Source organism: Rhinatrema bivittatum, chromosome 7 (assembly GCF_901001135.1).
Source record: "Rhinatrema bivittatum chromosome 7, aRhiBiv1.1, whole genome shotgun sequence".
In the NCBI taxonomy this organism is placed as follows: domain Eukaryota; kingdom Metazoa; phylum Chordata; class Amphibia; order Gymnophiona; family Rhinatrematidae; genus Rhinatrema; species Rhinatrema bivittatum.
Window position 1 is genome coordinate 117,215,947 of NC_042621.1, and position 21,705 is coordinate 117,237,651.

At 42.6% G+C, this 21,705-nt stretch overlaps 1 protein-coding gene across 5 annotated transcripts in view; it reads right to left on the reverse strand.

The window, feature by feature from the left end:
• Window positions 1-21,705, reverse strand: part of NDST2 (N-deacetylase and N-sulfotransferase 2) — a 625,893-nt gene that overhangs the window by 44,906 nt on the left and 559,282 nt on the right. For all 5 annotated transcript variants that reach the window (XM_029608979.1, XM_029608977.1, XM_029608978.1 and 2 more), the window contains 3 exons: window positions 19,281-19,435; window positions 10,505-10,690; window positions 6,174-6,302 (listed from right to left, as the gene is read on the reverse strand). In XM_029608979.1, coding sequence (XP_029464839.1) covers window positions 6,174-6,302; window positions 10,505-10,690; window positions 19,281-19,435 — 470 coding nt within the window. The remainder of the gene's footprint in view (window positions 1-6,173; window positions 6,303-10,504; window positions 10,691-19,280; window positions 19,436-21,705) is intronic.

The window sequence follows — 21,705 nt, forward strand, 5'->3', positions numbered from 1 at the left end:
CTAATGATCAATGAAGCCTTATAAATTTTGGGCTTACAGACACGATAGCTATTTCATTAATGGCATCGTATGAAGGTATATTTGATCTCTCAAAGAATTTCCATATATAGTAGGTTTTGTATCTATAGCCATATTCCAGCCAGCATGCTGCTCCTCCCATCTGCATAATGCCAGCACTGCAAACATTTTCAAACTTTGTGGGCTGCTTGTACTGCTCTCATGATCCACAAGATTAGCGTAGCTGGGCCACGAGTTTTGAAAACACTTGTGTTGCTCCTGTTATCTGGTGAGAGGACTGGCATGCTGGGTGGAATCAGAGGGTGCAGGATTTCACATGGGGGAAGGTGGAGGGGATTTCTGGCATGACAGCATCTCCCAAGGAGATGGTTACCTTTTCTGGCACTTGACAAAAAGAAATTGTTTGCCCCTGACCTACAGGGATTGAATTGAACTATTGCTGAGAGCTGGGGCGAGTTCCTCTAAATTATTTCTAATGCTGGTGTTTGGGCTTAAGAGCAGTTTTTGGCCCTTAGTCCAAAGAGCAGAACCCCCAGGCCAGAACTGAACCTTGGCCTCTCTTGGAAAGTCTAGAGTATTAAGAACTATAAAAATGGTTTCCTATTGGGTCGGACTATGGTGCACGTTGTAATGCTCTGCAGTGAAGTACATAGGAACCGGTTTTGGATTTGGTTGGGCCTAGGAGTGGTGCAAAGTTGGTGTGCTGACACCTGGGGAAGGAGGGATGATGGTTACCCACTATGGCGCCTACTCCCAGGCCCAGAGTTTGGCATAGACAATATAGGCAATGCCTATGCAACCAAACTCTGAGAGCGCCATATCGCATCTAGGCCTGCTGCTGGCTGGGATCTTCAGCTGCTGTCCGCAGTAGCAAATACAGAAGAAACAAGTCAGTATGGGGCCTGTGAGCTGGTGCACACACACAGGTTTCGTTGCTAACCCCATGCAGAAGAAGGGGTTGGGGCTTCCCTCAGAGCTATGGCTCACAGGTCCCAAGCCGTTTCTTTCTGTTGCTGCTGTGAGCACTGGCTGAAGTGAGGTGGGAAGGTATGGGAACTGGCCCATGGGGAGGGGAGGATCCGAGTAGGGCATTCCCCTCCGTCCTCCTATGCTCTCTCCTGGGATCTGATTCCCAGGGGGATCCCACCATTTCCACCCCCCCTCAGTGCTTATGGGCACTAAGATTTTAAATCCAGCCCTGCCTATGCCTACCAGTCAACCAGCACAGCCGAGTGCGTTCCTTTATATTTTTTTATTTATTTTCTGCACTTCAAAGCAGATTACATTCAGGTACTGTAGGTATTTCCCTATCCTCAGAGGGCTCACAATTTTCTATATTTATATTTACAGCAGAATGATAAGGCACAAAAAAAAGGGGGCAGCAGGGGGAGATAATGGGCAGCTGGCCACATTGTGGTGGTGCAGTTTCACCGCACATTCTCGCCCTCATAGTGCCACGGGAAAAGGTGTAGTTATGTCCCATGGTGTGAAAAACATCACCACCTGCTGTGCTGCTGGGAGATAGCTCCACCCACACCCCTCCCACACTCCTCCCCTTCCCCTAATTAGAATAATACTGCGGTGATACCGGCACATCGCAGAATAAAGAATGACCCTATAAGTTTGTAGTTGAGGCCCAAGGTCACAATGGTCACAAAGAGTGACAGTGGCACTTGAACCCTGGTCTCCCCAGTTTGTAGCCTGCTGCTCTAACCACCAGCCTAGTCCTCCACTCCGCTGCCTTGGAGAAAAGCTGGCAGAGTCTACCTTGGTCAAGCTTGACTGCAGAGAGGAGGGGTGGGCAGACACTACTGAGAACAAAAGAGGTAATATAAAAATAAAAGAAAGTTTCCTATTTTCCAGGAAGTATTTTTAAAGCAATATAATAAACTCCTCATTGTATGAGCTACCCAATTAACATACTTTCAGAAACCATAGAGGTTTTTACTGGAAGGACCAGATGGGCCAATTGATCTTTATCTGCCATCATTTATTTATTTTTTAAAATTTATCTCTCGCACTATCTACACTACTAGGCAGGTCATAAACAAATATAAACAATATAGAATAATCAAAATATACCAAAAACATTGTAGCACAGTAATAAAAATATGATACATAAGCACAATGACCACAAATGACATAAAACAATACTGATATAAAAATATCTAGCATCATCAACAAACTTCCTCACTGTCACAGTAAACTTGGCCCCACTTCCTCTTTATTGGACCATAAAACTTACCAAGCATATTCAAATGCTTGTGAAAAAAATTAAGGCCTTCACTTTTCCCTAAAACTACAACTGGACAATTCTACTTTTAACACATGGGATGAGGGTGAAAGCGGGTCAATTCAGGAGTAAACTTAAGAAAGACTGTGGAACGGCCTTCCCAGTGGAGGTGGTAGAGACAAAAACAGTATCTAAATTCCAGAAAGCATGGGCTATTACAGGGGATCTCTGAGGGAGTGAGGGGCATCATAAAGCTAAATGAATTGGGTGGATGGGCAGACTAGATTGGCATTGCGGTCTTTTTCTGCCGTCATGTTTCTATGTAACTCCTTAGGTAAAGAATTCCATAATTGTAGAGCGGTTATAGAAAATATTCTAGCCCGAGACTTAATCAGCTTTACCAAGGAAATATCCAAAAGACAACATTTACTACATTACTGTATTCTTAAATGATCATGACTTGCTTTGTTCTGGAGTACATGGATGACAGGTTCTTTCCCTCTCGTTCACCATGAGATCTGAGGCATCATTTGCTAACTGCATTTGTATCTGTGGAAAATCCGATCTACAGATCCTAAACTGCCCCAAGAGTCCTGGCAGCAAAGACGGAAAACAGAGCAATCTTCCTCTGAGAGGGGATAGAGAGAGGTGGTAAATCCCCTAGCTGGAGCAGGATCTTTGATTTCTGATGTGCCCTTGGTAGATGGCAGCACAGACAGAGGCAACCAGGACGGACATTTTGCTGAGAACCATAAGAGCAGCTGAACATTGAACCTCTGTAAACTTTACACCTCCACTTCCTCCGGGGCTGGGACAGGAACAGCAATCGGTGGTCAAGGGGTGAATTTTCAACAGGTTTCAGTGCGTAAAACTCGAAGGGACACGTGCAAGGAGTAGTTTGCAAAAGCTTGAAGAACGTGCCTGCCGCCATGGCTTAGTGTGGCAGCCAAGTCGCACATTTTACTTTCAGAAATTAGCGCCTACCCAAAGGCTGGCATTAATTTCTGCTGGCGCCAGGGAAGTGCACAGAAAAGCAGTAAAAACTGCTTTTCTGTGCACCCTCCGACTTTATATCATGGCGATATTAAGTTGGAGGCCCCAAAAGTAAAAAAAAAAGTAAAAATTAAAAAAAAAATAAAAATTAAAAATCGGCCCACGGCCCGAAAGACAGACGCTCAATTATACCGGCGTCCATTTTCCGAACCTGTGGCTGTCAGCGGGTTTGAGAACAGACGCCGGCAAAATTGAGCATCGGCTGTCAAATCCGCTGACAGCCGCCGCTCCTGTCAAAAAGTAGGCGCTAGGGACGTGCTAGTGTCCTTAGCGCCTCCTTTTACCTCGGGCCCTAATTTGCATAGGTCACCCTCCTGTATCGCGCGCCCAGGAGAGTGGCCTGTGCACCCGCCGGGAGAGCGGGCGTTCGCCAGCACTCCCGCGCGTTTTTCTGTATTGGCCTGCTAGAGATAAGAAGATATTAACAACGTACCATATTTGTTGCAAGTCAGAGTTTTCAGGGAGCGCACAGGCTTCCAGTACTACAACAATTTAAAGCCCAAGTTTTGGCACGAAAATTACAGAAGGCTCAAGGAAGAAGGGAAAGTAACCAATCAGGACGCCAAGAGTCTAAACCAATCAGAGAGCAGAAAAGACAACCAATCCAATCACTGCAAAGGAACATCAAGTAAAATAACTCCACTCCAGTTCAGCGTTCAATCCTTTAGGTGTAACTGTATCTAGTAAATAAATCCATTTTTGTTCCCTCTTAAATAGAAACTCAGAATAATTACCTCCCCGCGACGTGTATACCATGTACAAAATGGCAATAACACACTTCAGATCCCCACCCCGGAACGCCCCAAACCAAACCTTTTTCTCCTTGTTACACTTCAAGTATCCGCAATATTTCCATAATAGCATCTATGCGTTTACATGCATATATGCTGATTTTACATGCGTGATCACTGCTTAACTCACTGAAAATTTCCCCCAGTGTGCAAAAGTCCACACCCCTCCCCAGCTCTGCACCCAGGAATGCCTCCGCTCAGTCTGGATAAACTTATGCACCGATATGATAAACACAGGCAGGACATTTTATAAATGGCCATTACTGCATGAAGAGCACTGTTTTACACACACAGAAGTTGCTTTGAAAATTACTCCCTAAGATATAAAGTACACGAGGGTGGTGCTGTTCCACTTGTTATCATAAATCAGCGCTAGCTCTGCCTTGGTTTATCCAGAGCAGGAATACATTACAGCATGGGAAGCATGATTTCAGGACCTAGGGGTACTCTAATTAGATGGAGAGGGAGGGAGGGTTAGCATTTTCTGAGGTTATGTGTAGGGAACCAATTTTATCATAGTCCAAAAAAAAAAAAAAAAAGGCTTCTGTACAAAAAAACAGCTGCAGGAAGAGAGAACCTGAAGAAGGCCATGACCAAAAGGCTAGAAAACACCATTTTCCAATCAGTCAGCATACAGTGTGTCAAAACAGGATTTGTTCCCTTATCAACTGCGCTTTCAGGGAATCATATGTTCCCACAGCCTTTCCCTGAGAAACTCCATAGGGCAGTCAAAGAGCAACCAGGTGCATGACAGTCAGAAGCACCCAGAAAATTAATTTCTTAGCAGTTATTTTCTCCATTAAAGGTATCTTCAAAGGTCAGTCACTGTCCTTCACAATGTCAAAAGCAGAGTCATCTTTCATTTATTATTGCTAGCCTCACCATTTGAATAGTGCACACCAGATGTACATGACACTGCACAGACACATATTCGGAGCTTATGATTTAGTCAAAAAAGAGCCTTTGGGTTATGATAGCAAGGCCAGGACTGAGAATTAAGATATGTGACATTAAATTGAGGATACACAGTAACATGAAATATGAGCTCTGTAAATATGTAAAGGAGAACTCTGGTTATGAATATATCTGGCTCCTAGTCAGCCTTTTGTTATTTAGTGCAAACAGGCATATGGTTATCTACCCCAGTTCTATGTAAGAGACACAGAAATGGGCTCCCGGTCTAGAGCCTAGATTGACAAATCTGTTGTATGAGCAGGAAGAATCAAAATTCAAGTATAAAGCACAACAGGAGGCATTACGTTATAACAGTGAGCCAATGAATGGAAGGAAGTAAGCCAGGTGGGCTGCATGCAGGAGCAGTGCTGGTTATCCAGTAGAACCAGAGGTAAATGTAAAGCAGCCTGAAAAGTTGACTTTATAGACTGATTAAAGCTACAAGAATCGGGCAATCTCTATAGGAAAAGCAGGAACCGGGGTAGAAAGGGTGGACCCTACCAGCTTTTCCAAATAAAAATTATTCAAGAATTTCTTTACACTGGGGTCAATATTCAAATGGTTTGTCCAGCTAAGTTTGGGACTTAGTAATAAGCCAGATAAAACTTATCTGGATAACTTGGAGGTGGTCCAGGGCGCAGTTAAGTTAGTTGGATAATATTCTAATATTCAGAGTTAGCCAGCAAAATTCACCGGCAAGCTGTGGTCAGGCTGGAGAGCAGTCCTGAAGTTAGCCGGATAAGTCTATCCAGTTAACTAGGATTGTATCTGGCTACATTTACTGCCTAATCAGCAGAACTCCACTGAATATCCAAGGGCACGGTATCCAGCTAACATTAGCCGGATAACATGTCCGCACGTAGTGCTGCTGAATATTGAGCTTACTGTATACAAGTCATATCAAAAGCCTTCACAGGCTCATACTGAGGGGTAAGGCACTATATTTAGATAATAAATTAAACTAAACTAAATGATTTTCTCCATTGCGAGAACATTTTAACTTTGCCTATTTTTTGAGTTGCTGATTCTGAAATAACCTTCCCAACAGAATCAGAGCCATCTTCTTGGTCTGTGCCTGGCCCCTACTGACCATGACCATGATCTGCTTTTCTGCCTGTACTTACAGGATTCAGCAGGACCGTGAGGAAGAGCTCACCCCCACGAATGCTTTTGTCCAGCTCCTTGGAGCCCCCAGGATACTCATTGTAAAAGATGGTGTGAGTGAAAAGCCCACAGGTCTGGCGAGGCAGCACCTAGCAGGGAGATAAAGACAAAGGATAAAGCAACAGAAGCAAATAGAACAATCTTTGTACTACTGGGAAAACGTAAAGAGCTGCAGGCGCATTTCTTTTGCTGGGCTGGGCACACCAGTGATGAATCAGTAAATTAAGTTTTGATCCCTGGATTCAAGTCTATTATTTGCTGTAAACAAATGTGCAATCATCAGCTAAACAATAAAATAATGTATGGAGTAAAAATGAACAATTGCGTGGCAACTATATCAACCATGATAATCCAAAGAGGCTTGCTTAGAGTCCTCTATAAAGTTTAATGGGACTGAACTGAATAAGCAAACACCCAAGAATCCAGAGAGGGCATTCCACAAAGACATTAGAGGTGTAAAGGCACTTTACAGTTATAGAGGATTAGCACTTTACAGAATATACTCATCACTGAAAAGCCAGTAGTACAGGGAACATACTGGGTCATCTATCAAACAGTGGTATGTGTCAACTTTTGCAAAAACACCACCCTTGGTGTCAATTTCAGTGAAGGCTGATACTAGTCTGGGGACCTCGTTCTCCACTCAAACAGCAGCAGCAGCTGGAGCAGGAAAGCTAACAGAAAATCCATATCCCAAGCTGACCGTCCCCCCCCCCACTGAGGCGCCAGGCCACCATGGAGCAGACACGATGATGTTCTATATCGCTGTCCCAGGGCAAGAGGCAGGCAGCATTGCAGGTGGTGACACAGACTATAGGATGGGTCCTGAAAAACCAGCCCCTGCAGGAGGTTGAGAATTAAAAAAACCCCAAAAAACCCCCCATATACACTCATTTAATAAAACAGCAACATTAAATTTAAAGTCCAGATAGCCAGTATACCCCATATAGAAAAGGGCAAAGCGAGTTGGTGAAAGGTGGCACACAATTGGTAGAGGTAAGAAATAGTTCCCAAAATTAAGCAATGTGTGAATGCAAAAAATTGTAGGCACAATTCAATTCATAGACCTTTGTCCATATACATCTTCACCTGAGTCTTTAATCCATGTTGCTCAATCAGAGGGCAAAATGCCTCTGTTAGCAGCAGGAAAACTGAATGAATTCTTTGCCTCGATCTTTACCGAGGAGGATGTTGGGAACATACCGGCACCTGAAACATTCTTTAGTGGTGATGATTCTGAGCAACTAAAACCAATCTCCATGATAATGGAGGATGTAATAAATCAAGTTGACAAATTAAAGAGTAAAAATCACTGGGACTGGATGGCATCCACCTGAGAGTCCTAAAAGAACTCAAACATGAAACTGCCATCCTGTTACTATGGTAGTAATCTGTAACCTATCATTTAAAACAGCCACACTACTTGAAGACCAGAGGGTGTCCACCTTGACACCAAGTTATAAAAAGGGCTCCAGGGGTGATCTGAGGATCTATAGACCAGTGAGCCAAGCCTAACATTGGTGCTGGACAAAATGATAGAAGCTTTTCTTAAAAACAAAATCAGTGGGCTGGGCAAAAGGACGTTTGGCCTTACAAGTATATAATATTTACATGTGGATAAAGCTGAGCCAATTGATAGAGTGTATTTAGATTTTCAAAAGGCATTTGACAAAGCCTTCCCTGAGAGACTGCTCAGAAAATTAAAAATCATGGGATAGGAGGCAATGTTCTATTGTGGATTCGTAGTTGGTTAAAAGACAGAAAACAGAGGGCAGGAATGGATGGTCCATTATTCCAAATGGAGAAAGGTCATTAGTGGAGTACCTCAGAGATCGGTACTGGGACCTGTGCTATTTAACATGCTCGTAAACAATCTTGAAAAGGGAACGACAAGTGAAGTGATCAGATTTGCAGATGACACAAAATTATTCAAAGCTGTTAAAACAGCAGCGGATTGTGAGGAACTGCAAAAGTATCTTGCAAGACTGGAAGGCTGGGCATCTGATTGGTAGATGAAATTTATTATGGAAAAGTGCAAAGTGACATACATAAGGAAAAATAATCCCAATTACGGGTATATGGTACTGGGTTCTATACTAGGAGTCACTACCGAGGAAAAGGACCTTGGAATCCTTATAGAAATGCATTGAAATTCTCGGTTCATTGTGCAGTGGCGGTGAAAAAAGCAAACAGAATATTAGGAATAATCCAAAAAGAAATGGAGAATAAAAATGGAAGATATCATATTGCTCTGTATCGATCCAATGTGCACCTTGAGTACTGCAGTTCTGGTCACCCCATTTAAAAAATACATCGTGAATCTAGAGAAATGCAGAGGAGGGTGACAAAAATGATAAATGGGATGGAACAGCTCTCCTATGAAGAGAGACTACACAGGTTAGAACTCTTCAGCTTGGCAAAGAGACAGCTGAGAGGGGACATGATAGAAGTTTATAAAATCAAGAGTGGGGTAGAACAGAAAAAAAAAGGCGTTATTTACCCTTTCAAATAATTCCAAAACAAGGGGGACACCTCTATGAAACTAACAATCAAGAGATTTAAAACAAATTGTAGAAAGTCATTTTTCACTCAGCGCACAATCAAGCAGTGGAATCTACTGCCAGAAGACATGAACAAGGCAACCAGCATATAGCATAACTGGGTTGAAAAGAGATTCTGTCAAGTTCCTACAGGAAAAGTTCATAAAACATTATAAGCCAAGTGGATTAAAGAAGGCTTTTGCTATCTCTGGGCCTGAGAAACAGGAAATAGATCTACTTTATAGGATCTAACAGGTACTTGCGACCTGGTCTAGCCTCTGTCAGAGTCAGAATGCTGGGTTCGATGGACTTTGGTCTGACTCAGCATGGCATTTCTTGTGTTCTTCATGCCCTGCACACCTCTCTTCTAGTTCAACGTCTTGCTGTGTTATTTGGCCACTATTGCTGCCTGACCTGTTCCTTCTGTCCTACCTTCTCTCCTAATTATATTAGGGTTTTTGCTCCCCCCCCCCACCAAAAGAACAATAACCCTGCCCTTCTTAGGATCTTGGAGCCTTGCTTCTGTTGCTGCCTGACATGCTTCTCATGTCCTGCCTCTCTTCTGGTTCAGTCCCTTGCTGTGTGCTATTGGGCCACCGTTGCTGCCTGGCCCTGATTCTCTCTCTCTCAGTTCAGTGTCTTGCTGTGTTGATGCCAGTCCTCTTGCTGCCTCACTCTGCATCTATGCCGGGGACGGGGTTGATATCACTTCTCTTGATACCTTATACTTCAATCGGTGTCTTGATGCCACTATGCTTACCACCATACGCCTCCCTCTGAATTTTAGGGTACTGATGATATTATGCTTGCTGTCATATAATCCCTCACTGTGTTTTGGGGTGTTGAAGTCACTGTTTGCATGACTTTCTCATCTTTGGGTACAATGGGGTCTTCATGCCACACTTTGTGCTGCTTTATGCTTTTCTCTGTGCCTTGGGGAGTTCACGTCACAATTGGTACATTTTGCCACTCTCTCTCTCTGTGCCTTGGGGATGTTATGCCACTGCTGGTATTGCTTTTTCCCCATCATGGTGTTTCGAAATGTTCTTGCCACTATTGGTGGCACTTTGCCCCACTCCTGGTGTGTTCCTTCTGCTTCTGATGCCTGCCTACAAGTTTCATTAAACTAGGTTAGAAAACCTCAATGTGAGAGTCAAAAATAGGATGCATTGCTTCCCTTATTGATTTTAATGGAAATGAATGGACTTGGGAACTCAGCTGAAAATTTTTTCTATGCATACCCCTAGTATATAAGCATGCCATAGAATACATTAATGCAGAAGCAATAGGTTTCAGCTAAATAAAAACACTGCAGTTGAGTAGAGCAAATATGCTCTATCAGCAGCAACTGATGCATTGGTTTCTGTGGGGAACGTTTTTGCACAGCCCTTATGCCTCAGTGCTGCTTTCATAGTCTGTGTCCTTTTATATGGAACACTTATTTATTTTATTTATTTATAACTTTTCCATACCGAAGTTCAAATAACAGAGTTAATTATCACTCCGGTTTACATTGCAACCATAAAAATCAGTGACAAAGTTGTCTTACATAGAATAGGGGGGAGAGAAAAACTTGGATACAGCTTAAGCATGGGGAGTAACGTGTCAAAACTGGTAAGAACTGATAAGAGTTGGCTTTTTGGGGTAACAAGGTATTCCGAGGGAGGGGGTAGGAATGAGGGATTGTAAGGGGGTTGGAAGGTGGGGGGGGGGGAGGGTAGCGTTTTTCTTTTTACAGCTAATGAACTCACCATGATCCCATTGTGGATGAATCCTCGGCGGTAGCGGGCAGGACGCAGGTGTGGGTATTCTTCTGTGCTGGTCACTTGGATGTTCCAAACAGATTTCCAGGCCTCATATAGTTGGGTATGTATGGGGTAAACCCCAGAATGATGTGGTGCCACTGCATACCCCATATCTATGGGAATACCGTGTTCCTGAAAGTACAAAGCACATATGTTTATAATCGGTTCTACAAGATTTAATTGCCTCCTCTTCTCCAAGACAAAGGTAAAATAACTTTCAAAGAACTGTACACAGCCCCATATATATGGCTGAAAGGAGATCTACTGCAGTATTTTATAACTTGTGTGCATCAGGTAGGCGCAGATTATAAAATAGGTGTGTATCTACCCCCCAACACATACATGTATGTTTGGTTATGCATGACTATCTGCAATGCATTGAAAGCACATACTTTATCTATTTTATAAACATACACACATTTTACACGCAAAAAATATAAAACTTGCTCAAATAAAACTGTGATTTATACATGGAAGTTGGTAAATTCTAAAACATGTGTGTGTAATTTCAATTATTAGTTTGTAGATACCTCCACCAGTTCACTCAGTCCATCTCCAGTTTGAGACCCTCTTAGTACTTCTCCCTGAACTCCCTCCAGTCCTCCCACCCAACAGCAGTAGACAACAGATGAGCGTGACATCATTTACACTAAATAATTAGCAGGTGAGAAACTGCATGGATAAGTTGTGTAACGTATTTGCATAAATCTCTTATAAAATAGCAACTTAAGAACATAAGATATGCTATACTGGATCAGACCAAGGGTCCATCATTTCAGTATCCTGTTTGCAACAGCAGCCAATCCAAGTCATAAGTACCTGGCAAGTACCAAAACATTAAATAGATCCCACGGTACTAATGCCGGCAACAAGGAGTGGCTATTTCCTATTGATTAATAGCAGGTAATGGACTTCTCCTCCAGGAACTTATCCAAACCTTTTTTGAAACCCAGCTACACTAACTGCACCAACCACATCCTCTGGCAACGAATTCCAGAGCTTAATTGTGTGTTGAGTGAAAAAATGTTCATGCGCGTCCTTCTTGGCCTTGCCATGGAACGCCCCTTTCTTGTACAGATATATATATGCGCAAAACCAAATATACGCACATAAATGTGAACTTGAAAAGCCCAATGTGTGCCGAAATTAGGGGATGCGAGAATATGTCAGGCTCGTGCATACCGAGCGGACTTTAAAAGCCACTCAGATATGTGCATAAATGTCGCTGTGTGCACAACTTGAAACTTCTCAAAAAGGGGCAGGGCATGGGCGTGGTCGGTACTTGGGTATTCTGAGACTTGAACAGAAGTGCCTGATCCAACGCGCACCCCTGGCCACGTTACTTTACTTCTGCTATGTTTGGTGCAAAGGGTCTGGGGTAACTGGGGGACATAGGGGCTATCAAACCAGGGGGGTTTGGAGGACGTAGTTGTTAACTGGGCGAACTGGGGAGGAATTGGTAAAATAGGCAATGGCGCCGGCACGCGTCCCTTTAAAACTTTGCCACTTATGTGGTAGAAACGGCTTTTGCGTGCACAGGCGCATGTCCACTTAAAATTGGGCTCACTTGTGTACCTGCACGCCGGTTTTAAAATTCACCTTATATATTTTAAAATAGCATGTATGTGCGTACAAGCTAGCTAAACGCGCATATGCTAATTTTACATGTGCAAGTCTTTTGAAAATTTACCCCAAATTGAATTGCAAAGTGGTTAGTAATGTATATTGTTTATAGCTATAGCTTCCAATGTTTAATTTAACTGGACTCCCTAATGCTCATGGAATTGAAAGGTAGACTGGCATGGAATCACATTTTGAGGAAGGGGGGGGGGATGAGATGCCCTATCAGTGACCCTGTTGTAAATCTATGGTGGTGATGTACATCTAGATACAGAGAGTTCACCATTCAAAGGTTCTGTCTGCCTGACTTTAGAATTAGCCAGACAAAAGCCAAGATTTGAATACTTCCCACAGCTCAGCAGATAAATTTTGTACGCACAAGTCATTATGTGTAGAAAATTTATCGAGATACAAAGAAGTGCCGAAAGGGCTTCTAGATTCAGAGACAAACTTTAGCCAGTGAACACAAATACTGAGAACGCTGTCTGGCTAAAGTTACATGAATAAGTTTAGTTGGAAAAATAACTGTCCCAGTGGAAGACTTACCTGGTAAATCCTGCTTAATGTCCGGCTCTCTGAATACTGACCTCAGACTGTTAACGTGTGTGAATTGTATAAAAATATTGACCCTGCATCAGTGTTCCCTCTAAGCTGTGCACGTGTGCGTGCGCAAATGGCCCGTGAAGGCCGCGCACATGGTACAAAGTTTAGTGCACAGAGTTTTTAATCCTAGAGTTTTTCCAAAAACTAGGCAAATTATTAGGCATAAAATCATTATACTTGCACAGCAATGATGGGAGACACCTAACGTGCGCTACATAATGTCTGTGCCACTCTGTGGTTAAGAGACCTCATCTCTACACAGTCCATAGTATTGGTTTAAACACTTGCTCCAAGGTTTCTGTAACCCCAGTGAATTTAGGCCTAAGTGCACACACTGATGCGGCTCTCTGACACAGGCCAGGATGCCACCTGTTACTTAGAATTGACTGCTAGCCTGCTAGGTCATTATTGGGATGAGGTCAGGGAGAGTTCATACTCCCAACCTCCAATGGCATAGCTGCAGTGGTTCAGGGTACAGTGACACAGTGTGGATGGGAGAGATGCTAGCATTGTTAGGCTACACAATACACATGTGTACAAGAATCTATGCTCTGCGTCAGCAGCTAGATAACTGAGTGTATATGACGCCATGTGGTAATATAAAATCTTTTATAAAGAACATTAGAAAAAGATAGTGTCAACTGGTTAAGTTTAAATAAGTTGATATTTAAGTTAATTACAATTAAGATAAGATTTGAATGCATAAAAACCAAAATGAGTAAAGGTGTTAAACCCAAGAGAACAGCTACATCAGTTAAATCTGAATGGCTAGATGAGACTGTCGAAACTAATACTGAGAAGTCGCACGGCCTAACTCGTGTAGCCCTGCGTGAAATTTTTTTCGTATGATGGAGTCATTTGTCTGATCTGCGCTGAAGCGAAAGCTGTAGGAGAGTTTTCTATGGGTAAAAGTTGGAACAAGGTCTGGAAACTGGATTTCCTCAAAAGACATCTAGTAAATAAATCTCACATTGACAGTGTAACAAAATTGAAAAATATGAATCCACTATTTTGCAGTGGGTTGAAGAACCTGTTACTAGAGACTCCAGAAGAAAAGCAAAGGAGGCAAATCGTTGTAGAACGGAAGTGTTCAAATCCAGATGAGATAAAGTTCCTGACTGACAGCGTCTTGCAAGCCATCAAATTGAACTCCTCTATGCTGGCTGTTACAGATATAAATGAACACATGGCCAAATTTGTAAAGCTGCCTGATAGTTGGAGAAGTAAAAATTATGCATTTGAATTTCTTGAAGTCATCAACAGCAATGTTCAAAATGATATAATGCAAGAAATTTCTTCTGATTTGTTCCACACTTTAACCATTGATGAAAGTACTGACATATCTTTGACCAAATGCTTAATACTTTACTTTAATTATCAGCCTAGCAATGCTTTGGATTACAAAGTATCATTTGGTGGCATTTTGCGATTAGAACATTGCAATGCTGCTTTAATCGTATCTGCCATCAAACTCTTTTATACAGCAAACAAGCTTGATTTAAGGAAGATGGTTATGTTTACATCGGACAGAGCCTCTGTTATGTAAGGAAGAAAAAATGGAGTAGCAGCACAGTTGAAAAAAAGAAATCCCACACCTAACTCAGCAACACTGTGTAGTACATCGTGAAGATTTAGAAATAACTGATACATGGAAAGAAGTCAAACTGATGCAAGACATTGAAACTCTTATTAGAACTGTGTACTCGATGTTTAGTAGATCTATTTCTAAAAGAGTTAAATTTCAAGAAATCGTTGACGCCTCAGAGCATGATTCAGTGGCATTCAGACCTTTAAATGAAGTGCGATGGCTGTCGAGGCATTTTGCTGTGCAAGCTATAGTTCGAAACTATGCTGTTTTGTTACAATATTTCGAGGAAGAGCGGGGAAAAGACCCAATTGCCAAATACTGTTTCAAGAAGTTGAGCACTTCTGAGTTTAGGGTAGCTCTGGAAATTTTGAACGATGTTCTATCAGATTTGGCTTCATTGTCTCTTCTTCAGAAGAAGAAGGGTTTAACAACTCTAGAAGCTCACCATCTAGCTCGTGGCAAACTGAACAAGATCAGAAGTCAATATCTAACAAGCTCACCTCAGTGGAGTCAAAGTGTTAAAGAACTATTACAGGTACCAACCAATAATGCAGTCAACACAAGCTCGCTGATCACATTTATCAATCTCTTGTGTGTCCATCTGGATGAAATGCTTCCAGAAGAGGAAGTACAGGCTTGGGCTGCATTCGATATTAGGTCACTTGTCAATTGTGACTTCGATTTCGGAATTGATAACACAAAATCACTTTGTGCTCAATATAAAGTTTCTGCCTGAGAAGTTAACAGTAGTTGATCAATACGACAACTTCAAATTCGTTGTTGCTGAGAAAATCAAAGAGAGTTGTTTCAAATTTGTCATCTATGTTGTCATTTGTAACTCAAAATGAACAATTCAAAGACCTCGCTGTGTTGATGGATATTGGAGGAACATTCATGGTATCCAGTGTAGACTGTGAACGTGGTTTCAGTTTAATGAATGCTACAGATGGAGCATTTGGATATGATCATGCGTGTGAAGAACTATCAACTAGATGGTGGAAATATAGATCTTGACAGAATCTATAACGAATGGACAAATGTCAAAGACCGCAGGGAAAAAATTGTAAATATTATGGACTGTGAAGTTGTGAACTGAGTTATGAGGCGCAGTCGCCCATTATATATGGTATAAAACAAATAAACTGTTACGCTTTCTACTTGATATACCTTAGTAGCCTCTTTAGTTAAGAAGTATATAAACATGTTAACATTTCACTTGGTCTTCACTTCTTTTTTTTAACTCCAGTAGGCTGAGTTGTAAGTTTGCACGCACAACATTAAGTTAAGTTTCGGAAAAGTTGCACACAACAAAATTTTTATGCACATAACATGTCAGAAATTAGAAGGAACATTGCCATGTATGCAGAAGTGCATGCCTAGGTGCAGAAACATTAATCCATGCTCAACTGTACATCTCTGTGTCTCTTCTACCATTAATTGCTGGCCTTTGACCATGAAAGCTGAAATTTCTGGTAATCTAATATCTAATACCACATGGCGAGCTATAATACATGATAGGGTGTGCAGTGAAAACTTTCAGTTATATAGACTGGATGTGCTGTGAAGGAGGAGATCAAATATCCTTTCGTGTGCACCCCAAGGTATGTTAAAACATTCAGAAAATATCCTCAGATTGAAATAAAAATACCCCACATTCTGCTTTTAGTACAGAGAACAATTATCAAACCATGGATAAACAGCAATTTACTGGCATAACCCAGCGATTTGGAATCCACCCTCCCTCCACGCGGATAAGAGCACCCATGCACTTTTATCCGCATTCAGAGGCAGGGTTTTCGGAGGCATGCTGAGTCTGGGGAGGAAAATAATGCATGTAGACTGCATTTTCAAAGTCCACGCATGCTATTCTCCATGGAAAAAGTATCTGCAGAAAAAAGCAGTACAAAAGTCTATGGGTACTCTGATGTTTCAAAGTACATTTCTTTTAAAAAATGTATTTATTGCTTATATTAGAACAAACATCAAGAACATCTTGAGTTAGAAATGGGTAACAACAGGACAAGTTATGAGAATTGACATAAAATAAGAACATTACAATAAGAAATAAGGAGGTACAGCTTCCTACTATTGTACCCCTATTAGCCCAGCATCAGGAGGGAGGTCCAAGGGAAAAATTACAAAGTAATAGGAAAACTACACAACTAAACAAAAAAGACATACATGCAATTTACCAATTATATGCATTTCCTACCACAGGGTAGGTACCAGCCCAAGAGAGGACTATACATTCATCACAACTTGGTTAGGAGAAGCCTTGGCATTGGGAAAACATCTCTAAGTTGGTTTAGGACAGTAAATGCATAGCTTTTGTTAGTATGTTTAATTAGGCATTTGCACGGACAGCGTAAAAATACCCCCAAACTCCCACACCGACATCAAGACACTCCTGGCACATAGCATGGGTTACCCTACGGACATCTGAGAAAACACACCTTTTACCCAAAAATAAATCTTCTTTATGTCAGAAAAATGATTTCAAAGTTCAGTTATAATCTGGTTCCAAAACACAAAGACACAAGAATTGCCTGCATCACTTCTCACTTCAAAGATTGCTCCAAATATTATGTAAGATTAAAGGTGTCCAAGGTCAAATCTCCTTCCTGTACCAGTGCCTCTGATCCACCTCACCTTTTCCCAGGCAGATAAAAAACTGTGGTGGGGGCATCTTGGATACTTCAAGACAATATTTCTTCCATTCTCCAAGAAAGAGATATCAGCTGTTTGAGGAAAATTAAGAAATCGGAAAATTAACAGAGGTGTCTTAATTTAAAATGACTCAATTTTGAAGTGGGCATTTGTGGAATCTTTGATGATTGCAGCATTTACCAACTCCAATGACCTGAATTGTTGTTTTCAGCATGTGACTGCAGGATCAGATGCCAATTGTGAACCTTGTGATGAATATCCAGACAAAAGTCATCAAATTTTTAATACTGTTAGTGAAAGACTTCACTAAGATGCTGTACATAGGGCCTGTTAAGTAATAAGCCCAGGTCTACCAGGGCTGAGAGTGTTGAGGTAGTTGTGGGTGGATCCTTGGGCCGGTAGCAGATGACCACGCCCCCGGGGGAAGATCCCGAGAGGGATCACCGGTCAGGCTCAGAGTATGGAGACAGACACACACTAGTTCTTTTACTAAACAGTATATAGAACCACCAGAGGTGGCAGTAGTGAGCTGAATTGCCCGGCTGGGCTGTAGTCCCTCAGATACTGGAACAGCGATCCTGGAAAAATGAGCTGTAGAGAAACTGAATATAGTGAGTAGGCAGGGTATGCAGAGTTCAGGAACAGAACCTTGATGGTAACACTCACACAATGGTTTCATGGAGGCAGCCCAGGAGCTGGAATGAAGTAGGCCCTCGAGGAGCGAGTACCCCTGGTAGGTCCAAGGAGGCAGAGTAGCTTAGGTAGTGAAACCCTTTCCCTTGCTAACTCGATTCGTTAGCGATTTCAGAGACCTTAAATATCCGGTGCAGATGATGTCATCTCAGGGGGACGCCTGGCACTTCAGTCGGGGCCGCGCCGCGCGCGCGCCCTTAGGCTCCGTGGAAACATGGCGGTGTGCAGCGTCTAGCCGGTCCGGGGACGCTGGAGGAGGACGGCAAGAGGACGCCGCGGCAGCCAAACCTCCAACAGGCAAAGGAGGGAGTCGCCAAAGCGGTAAGGTGGGCGTAGTGGAGACGTCAGGCAGCAACGGTCGCAACACTGAGCTCTGTTCCCCGATAGCTGCAGAGATTGCAACACCACTGGTTTAGGGCAGGTACCAGAAGGCTGCTGTAATTGTACTTTCCAATGGTCCCCCATCTCATCTGGGGAGAGGCTAATAGTGCCACCATCTCTTGCACTCCTGCCCTGCCTTCCCACAAAAGCACTATCTCCAAGGAGCTTGTTCCTCTGTCTGGCATCCTGCCGGCTGCTGCTTCTGGTCGCTCTGGGGATGTCTGCTCGATTCAGGGTCAGTAGGTCAGCAGAAGCTGAACACTGGGTGCATCCTCAGGGCTCAGTCACCTCCAGATCCAGTCAGATGTCCCCCCCTCTCCAGGGCTTCCGGCAGCAGCCCATCCTTGAAGAAACAGCAGTGCTGGTAGCAACCCAAGTCATAAAGGTGCCGATCAAGGCCTGAGAGGGGCTGGAAACCATGGCAGGACAAAGTCTCATCTTGCCTTTCCTCTTCACCATCAGGAAACAGGATAGGAAAAAAAACTGCAGAGGCAAAATTACAGGCAACAGAGGAGCTCAGTTTAAGGAGGCTGAGCCGCCAGATGACAGCTTGGTTTTCCCACTTACTTTCACTTTGAAACTTTGCACAAACTCTGTGGATAAAAAGTACCTATGGATTATGTTCAAAAGCAGATTTTTTTTTTAAATTGCCTACGCATAAACTAACCTTGGATCCTTTTTAAGGCATGGTCTGCTAGAGCAAGAGCACCTATTGTTGAAGGTGCTTCTGTCAGGAGCCTTCTCTGTGGACAGATTTTACTGAAATTTGGTAGCAGAGTGTGTCTTGCTGACTTGACATCAGTCAAACCAAATTTCAGCAAGATCAGTCCAGTGGAAGGGGGCCCCTGATGTGTCCAGAGAGCAAGGACAGCAGACAATTTCTATTGAGCAGGGAAACTGGAGTGGCAAAGAATGTAAGAAGCCGACGTGTTTTCCGCGAGTTACACTATTATCGCACACATTTGCTACTTGTTTAGCTGAATGCCCTTCTCCTTCAACTGAAATTTCAGTGAGACTTAGGGCACTTCTGATGTTATCAGGCATGACTGCAGCTGTCCTTTCATTGATTGCAACCTAATGAAGTATTGATTGGGTTCTGATAGCTCACACTGTACTGCGCTACGTTATAATTGTGCGTCCTGCAGGCTATGGCAGTCAGACATGTCGTACCAGGGCAAACTGCTTGTTAAGTTTCATCTGCTCAGCCAGGACAGTGACGTTGTGAAAGAGGTGAGGCTGCATGTGACTCCACATGTGGGGAAACCACCAGAACTCCTTCCTGTGTTTGAGCAGCATGTCATCTCCTTCATCTTCCTCGTTGGTACCTGAAATGCAGAGAAAGAGAGAAAAGAAGGGCATTCATGCACTGAAATCAATGCGGGACACAGCTAATGCAGAATAGGTCAGGTTTCTGTTTGTATCTTAAAGGAAATCCTGAACCTATGCTAGGTTCAGGATTTCCAGTTGTGGCCAGTTGTGATGCAGTTATCTCGCATATAACACTACATTATTCCCATGTTGGGGTTTTTTTTTTTTTTTTAATTTGTGCTTTATAGTTGCTGTTGACAATGGTCTCCTGATTCAAGTGCTGACATCAATTCCACTTAAACAGAACCTTTTATGAGAGAAGTCACCCCGTGTCCCAAAAAAGGTCCTGCTTAGGCATCGATGCCCAACTGCGACACTTCCCAGAGAATTAACATGAGAATTATCCAATGATGCTGTTGCACAGGCACTTTGCACCAGCTAGAAAACAAATGAAAGAATTAACGTTGCATCCAGAATATCTGTTTCATGATCACCCCCAGAAGGCAGCAAAAAAAATTGTACTACAGATTAGGATTGAGTTTTAGTAAAGCCAGCCACTTTAATAAAACCTTTTAAAAGCAAGATATCAAAGAAATAAACTATCAAGCATTTTTTTCTGGAAAGATTTTTGTCTATCTGTACGTGTAACATCGCATATGAATTTAGACACGATGGTGCTCTCTCATTTAAAAAAAAATAGACTGGGAGCCTTAACGCTTATTTTAAAGAGAGGTTTTGCATTAGAATTTGAGAACTATTACACTGCTGTAGAAGAGGAAAGGATTCACATTTGTGTATAATACATTTGCACCACTAAATCCTTGTCGCAAAAAACAACTACAGCATTGTTTTAATGCATGAAAACTGATGGAGTATCAATCACGTCATCAGCTGAGAGGCTGTTCCATTAAGCTGGTATCACTCTTGAGCATTAAGTCCAGTAACATACACCTGGGAGTCAAATGCAGCAGGGTAAGTGCTCCTGATGAATCATTACGTAGTAATAAAATAGACTTAGACTTATCCTCTTGAACTCACATTGTGCAGAGGGAGATGCCATATTACCAACATCACTTTCATCCCAGCTTCTAGGGCACTAGTGACAGCAAGAGATTAAACATAGGCACCCAAACTAGGTGATGTGGGAACTGGATGAAGGCACACAAGACAGCAGGCATGTGGACTGGACTTAGGGCAAGAAACCATTGAAAAGGGAAGGTGTATTTTCTCTGTTTCTCTTAAAAAGAGAAATTTAGTGTTACCTGTTAACTTCCTTTCCTTGAGTCCTGGTACACCAACCAGACTAGTGGTTATCTCTGCCTACTAGTAGATGGAGACAGAGGACACACCCTTTTTCAGTGACATCATCACTTGGTATATAGGCTGAAGCTGCTCCGGCAAAAGTCAGTATTCTTATGTCAAACCAATGGCAAACATCAACTGCCCCTAAAACACAATTAACTTTAGTAACATTAAATAGAGATTTCAGAAACAGGAGGGACTGAAGAAACCCTCCTGTCTGTCCTGGTTAGAAAGCAAACTCTTCTCAGCAGGGATCGTATCCCACATGTCTCTGTGTGGAACCGGGCATGCCAATAGTGCCATAGGAGAGATAAAGAGCATAGAAGCAGCAGCCTCAAGGGCACCTCAAAGGTAAAATAGAAATTTTCTGCCAAACCTAAGGTCTGCTGTCAAGGATACCAGTGCAGACCCTGGCTTCCCGGGAGGTTCCTAGACCAGTATATCAGGACTCAAGGAAAGGAAATTAACAGGTAAGACTAAATTTCACCTTCCCAATCATCCTGCTTCACTAATCCAAATTAGGGGGCATACTTAAGCCCATTCCAACATGGGTGGGAAGAAGACAGGGCTGCTCCGAGAATGCCTGTCTCAAGGCAGCATCTTCCTTCGCTTGCTCATCTACTCTATAGTGTCTATGAGAAACTGTAAGGTCTAAGTGGCAGCCTGAGCTCTTATAGAATGAGCACAATGCACCCTTGGATACCTGCTGACGCTTCAACAAAGGCTCTGCTTGATTTACAAGGACAATGAGGATTCTGAAGCTGCCTCACCCTGTGAGGTCTGCTGAATAAACATCTATCGGTTAGCCAAAAGGGATTAGCCATGTTTTAAATACCTAAAGAAGGTTCAAGAAACTTAATAAGGGGAGAGATTACTCTTACCATCACATTCCCCTTTATGGGACACACTGGAAGAGATACTGCCTGTTTACTGAAGGCAAAAAAACGGCCTTGGATAAGAAGGATGTCACTAGTCAAAAGTGAAC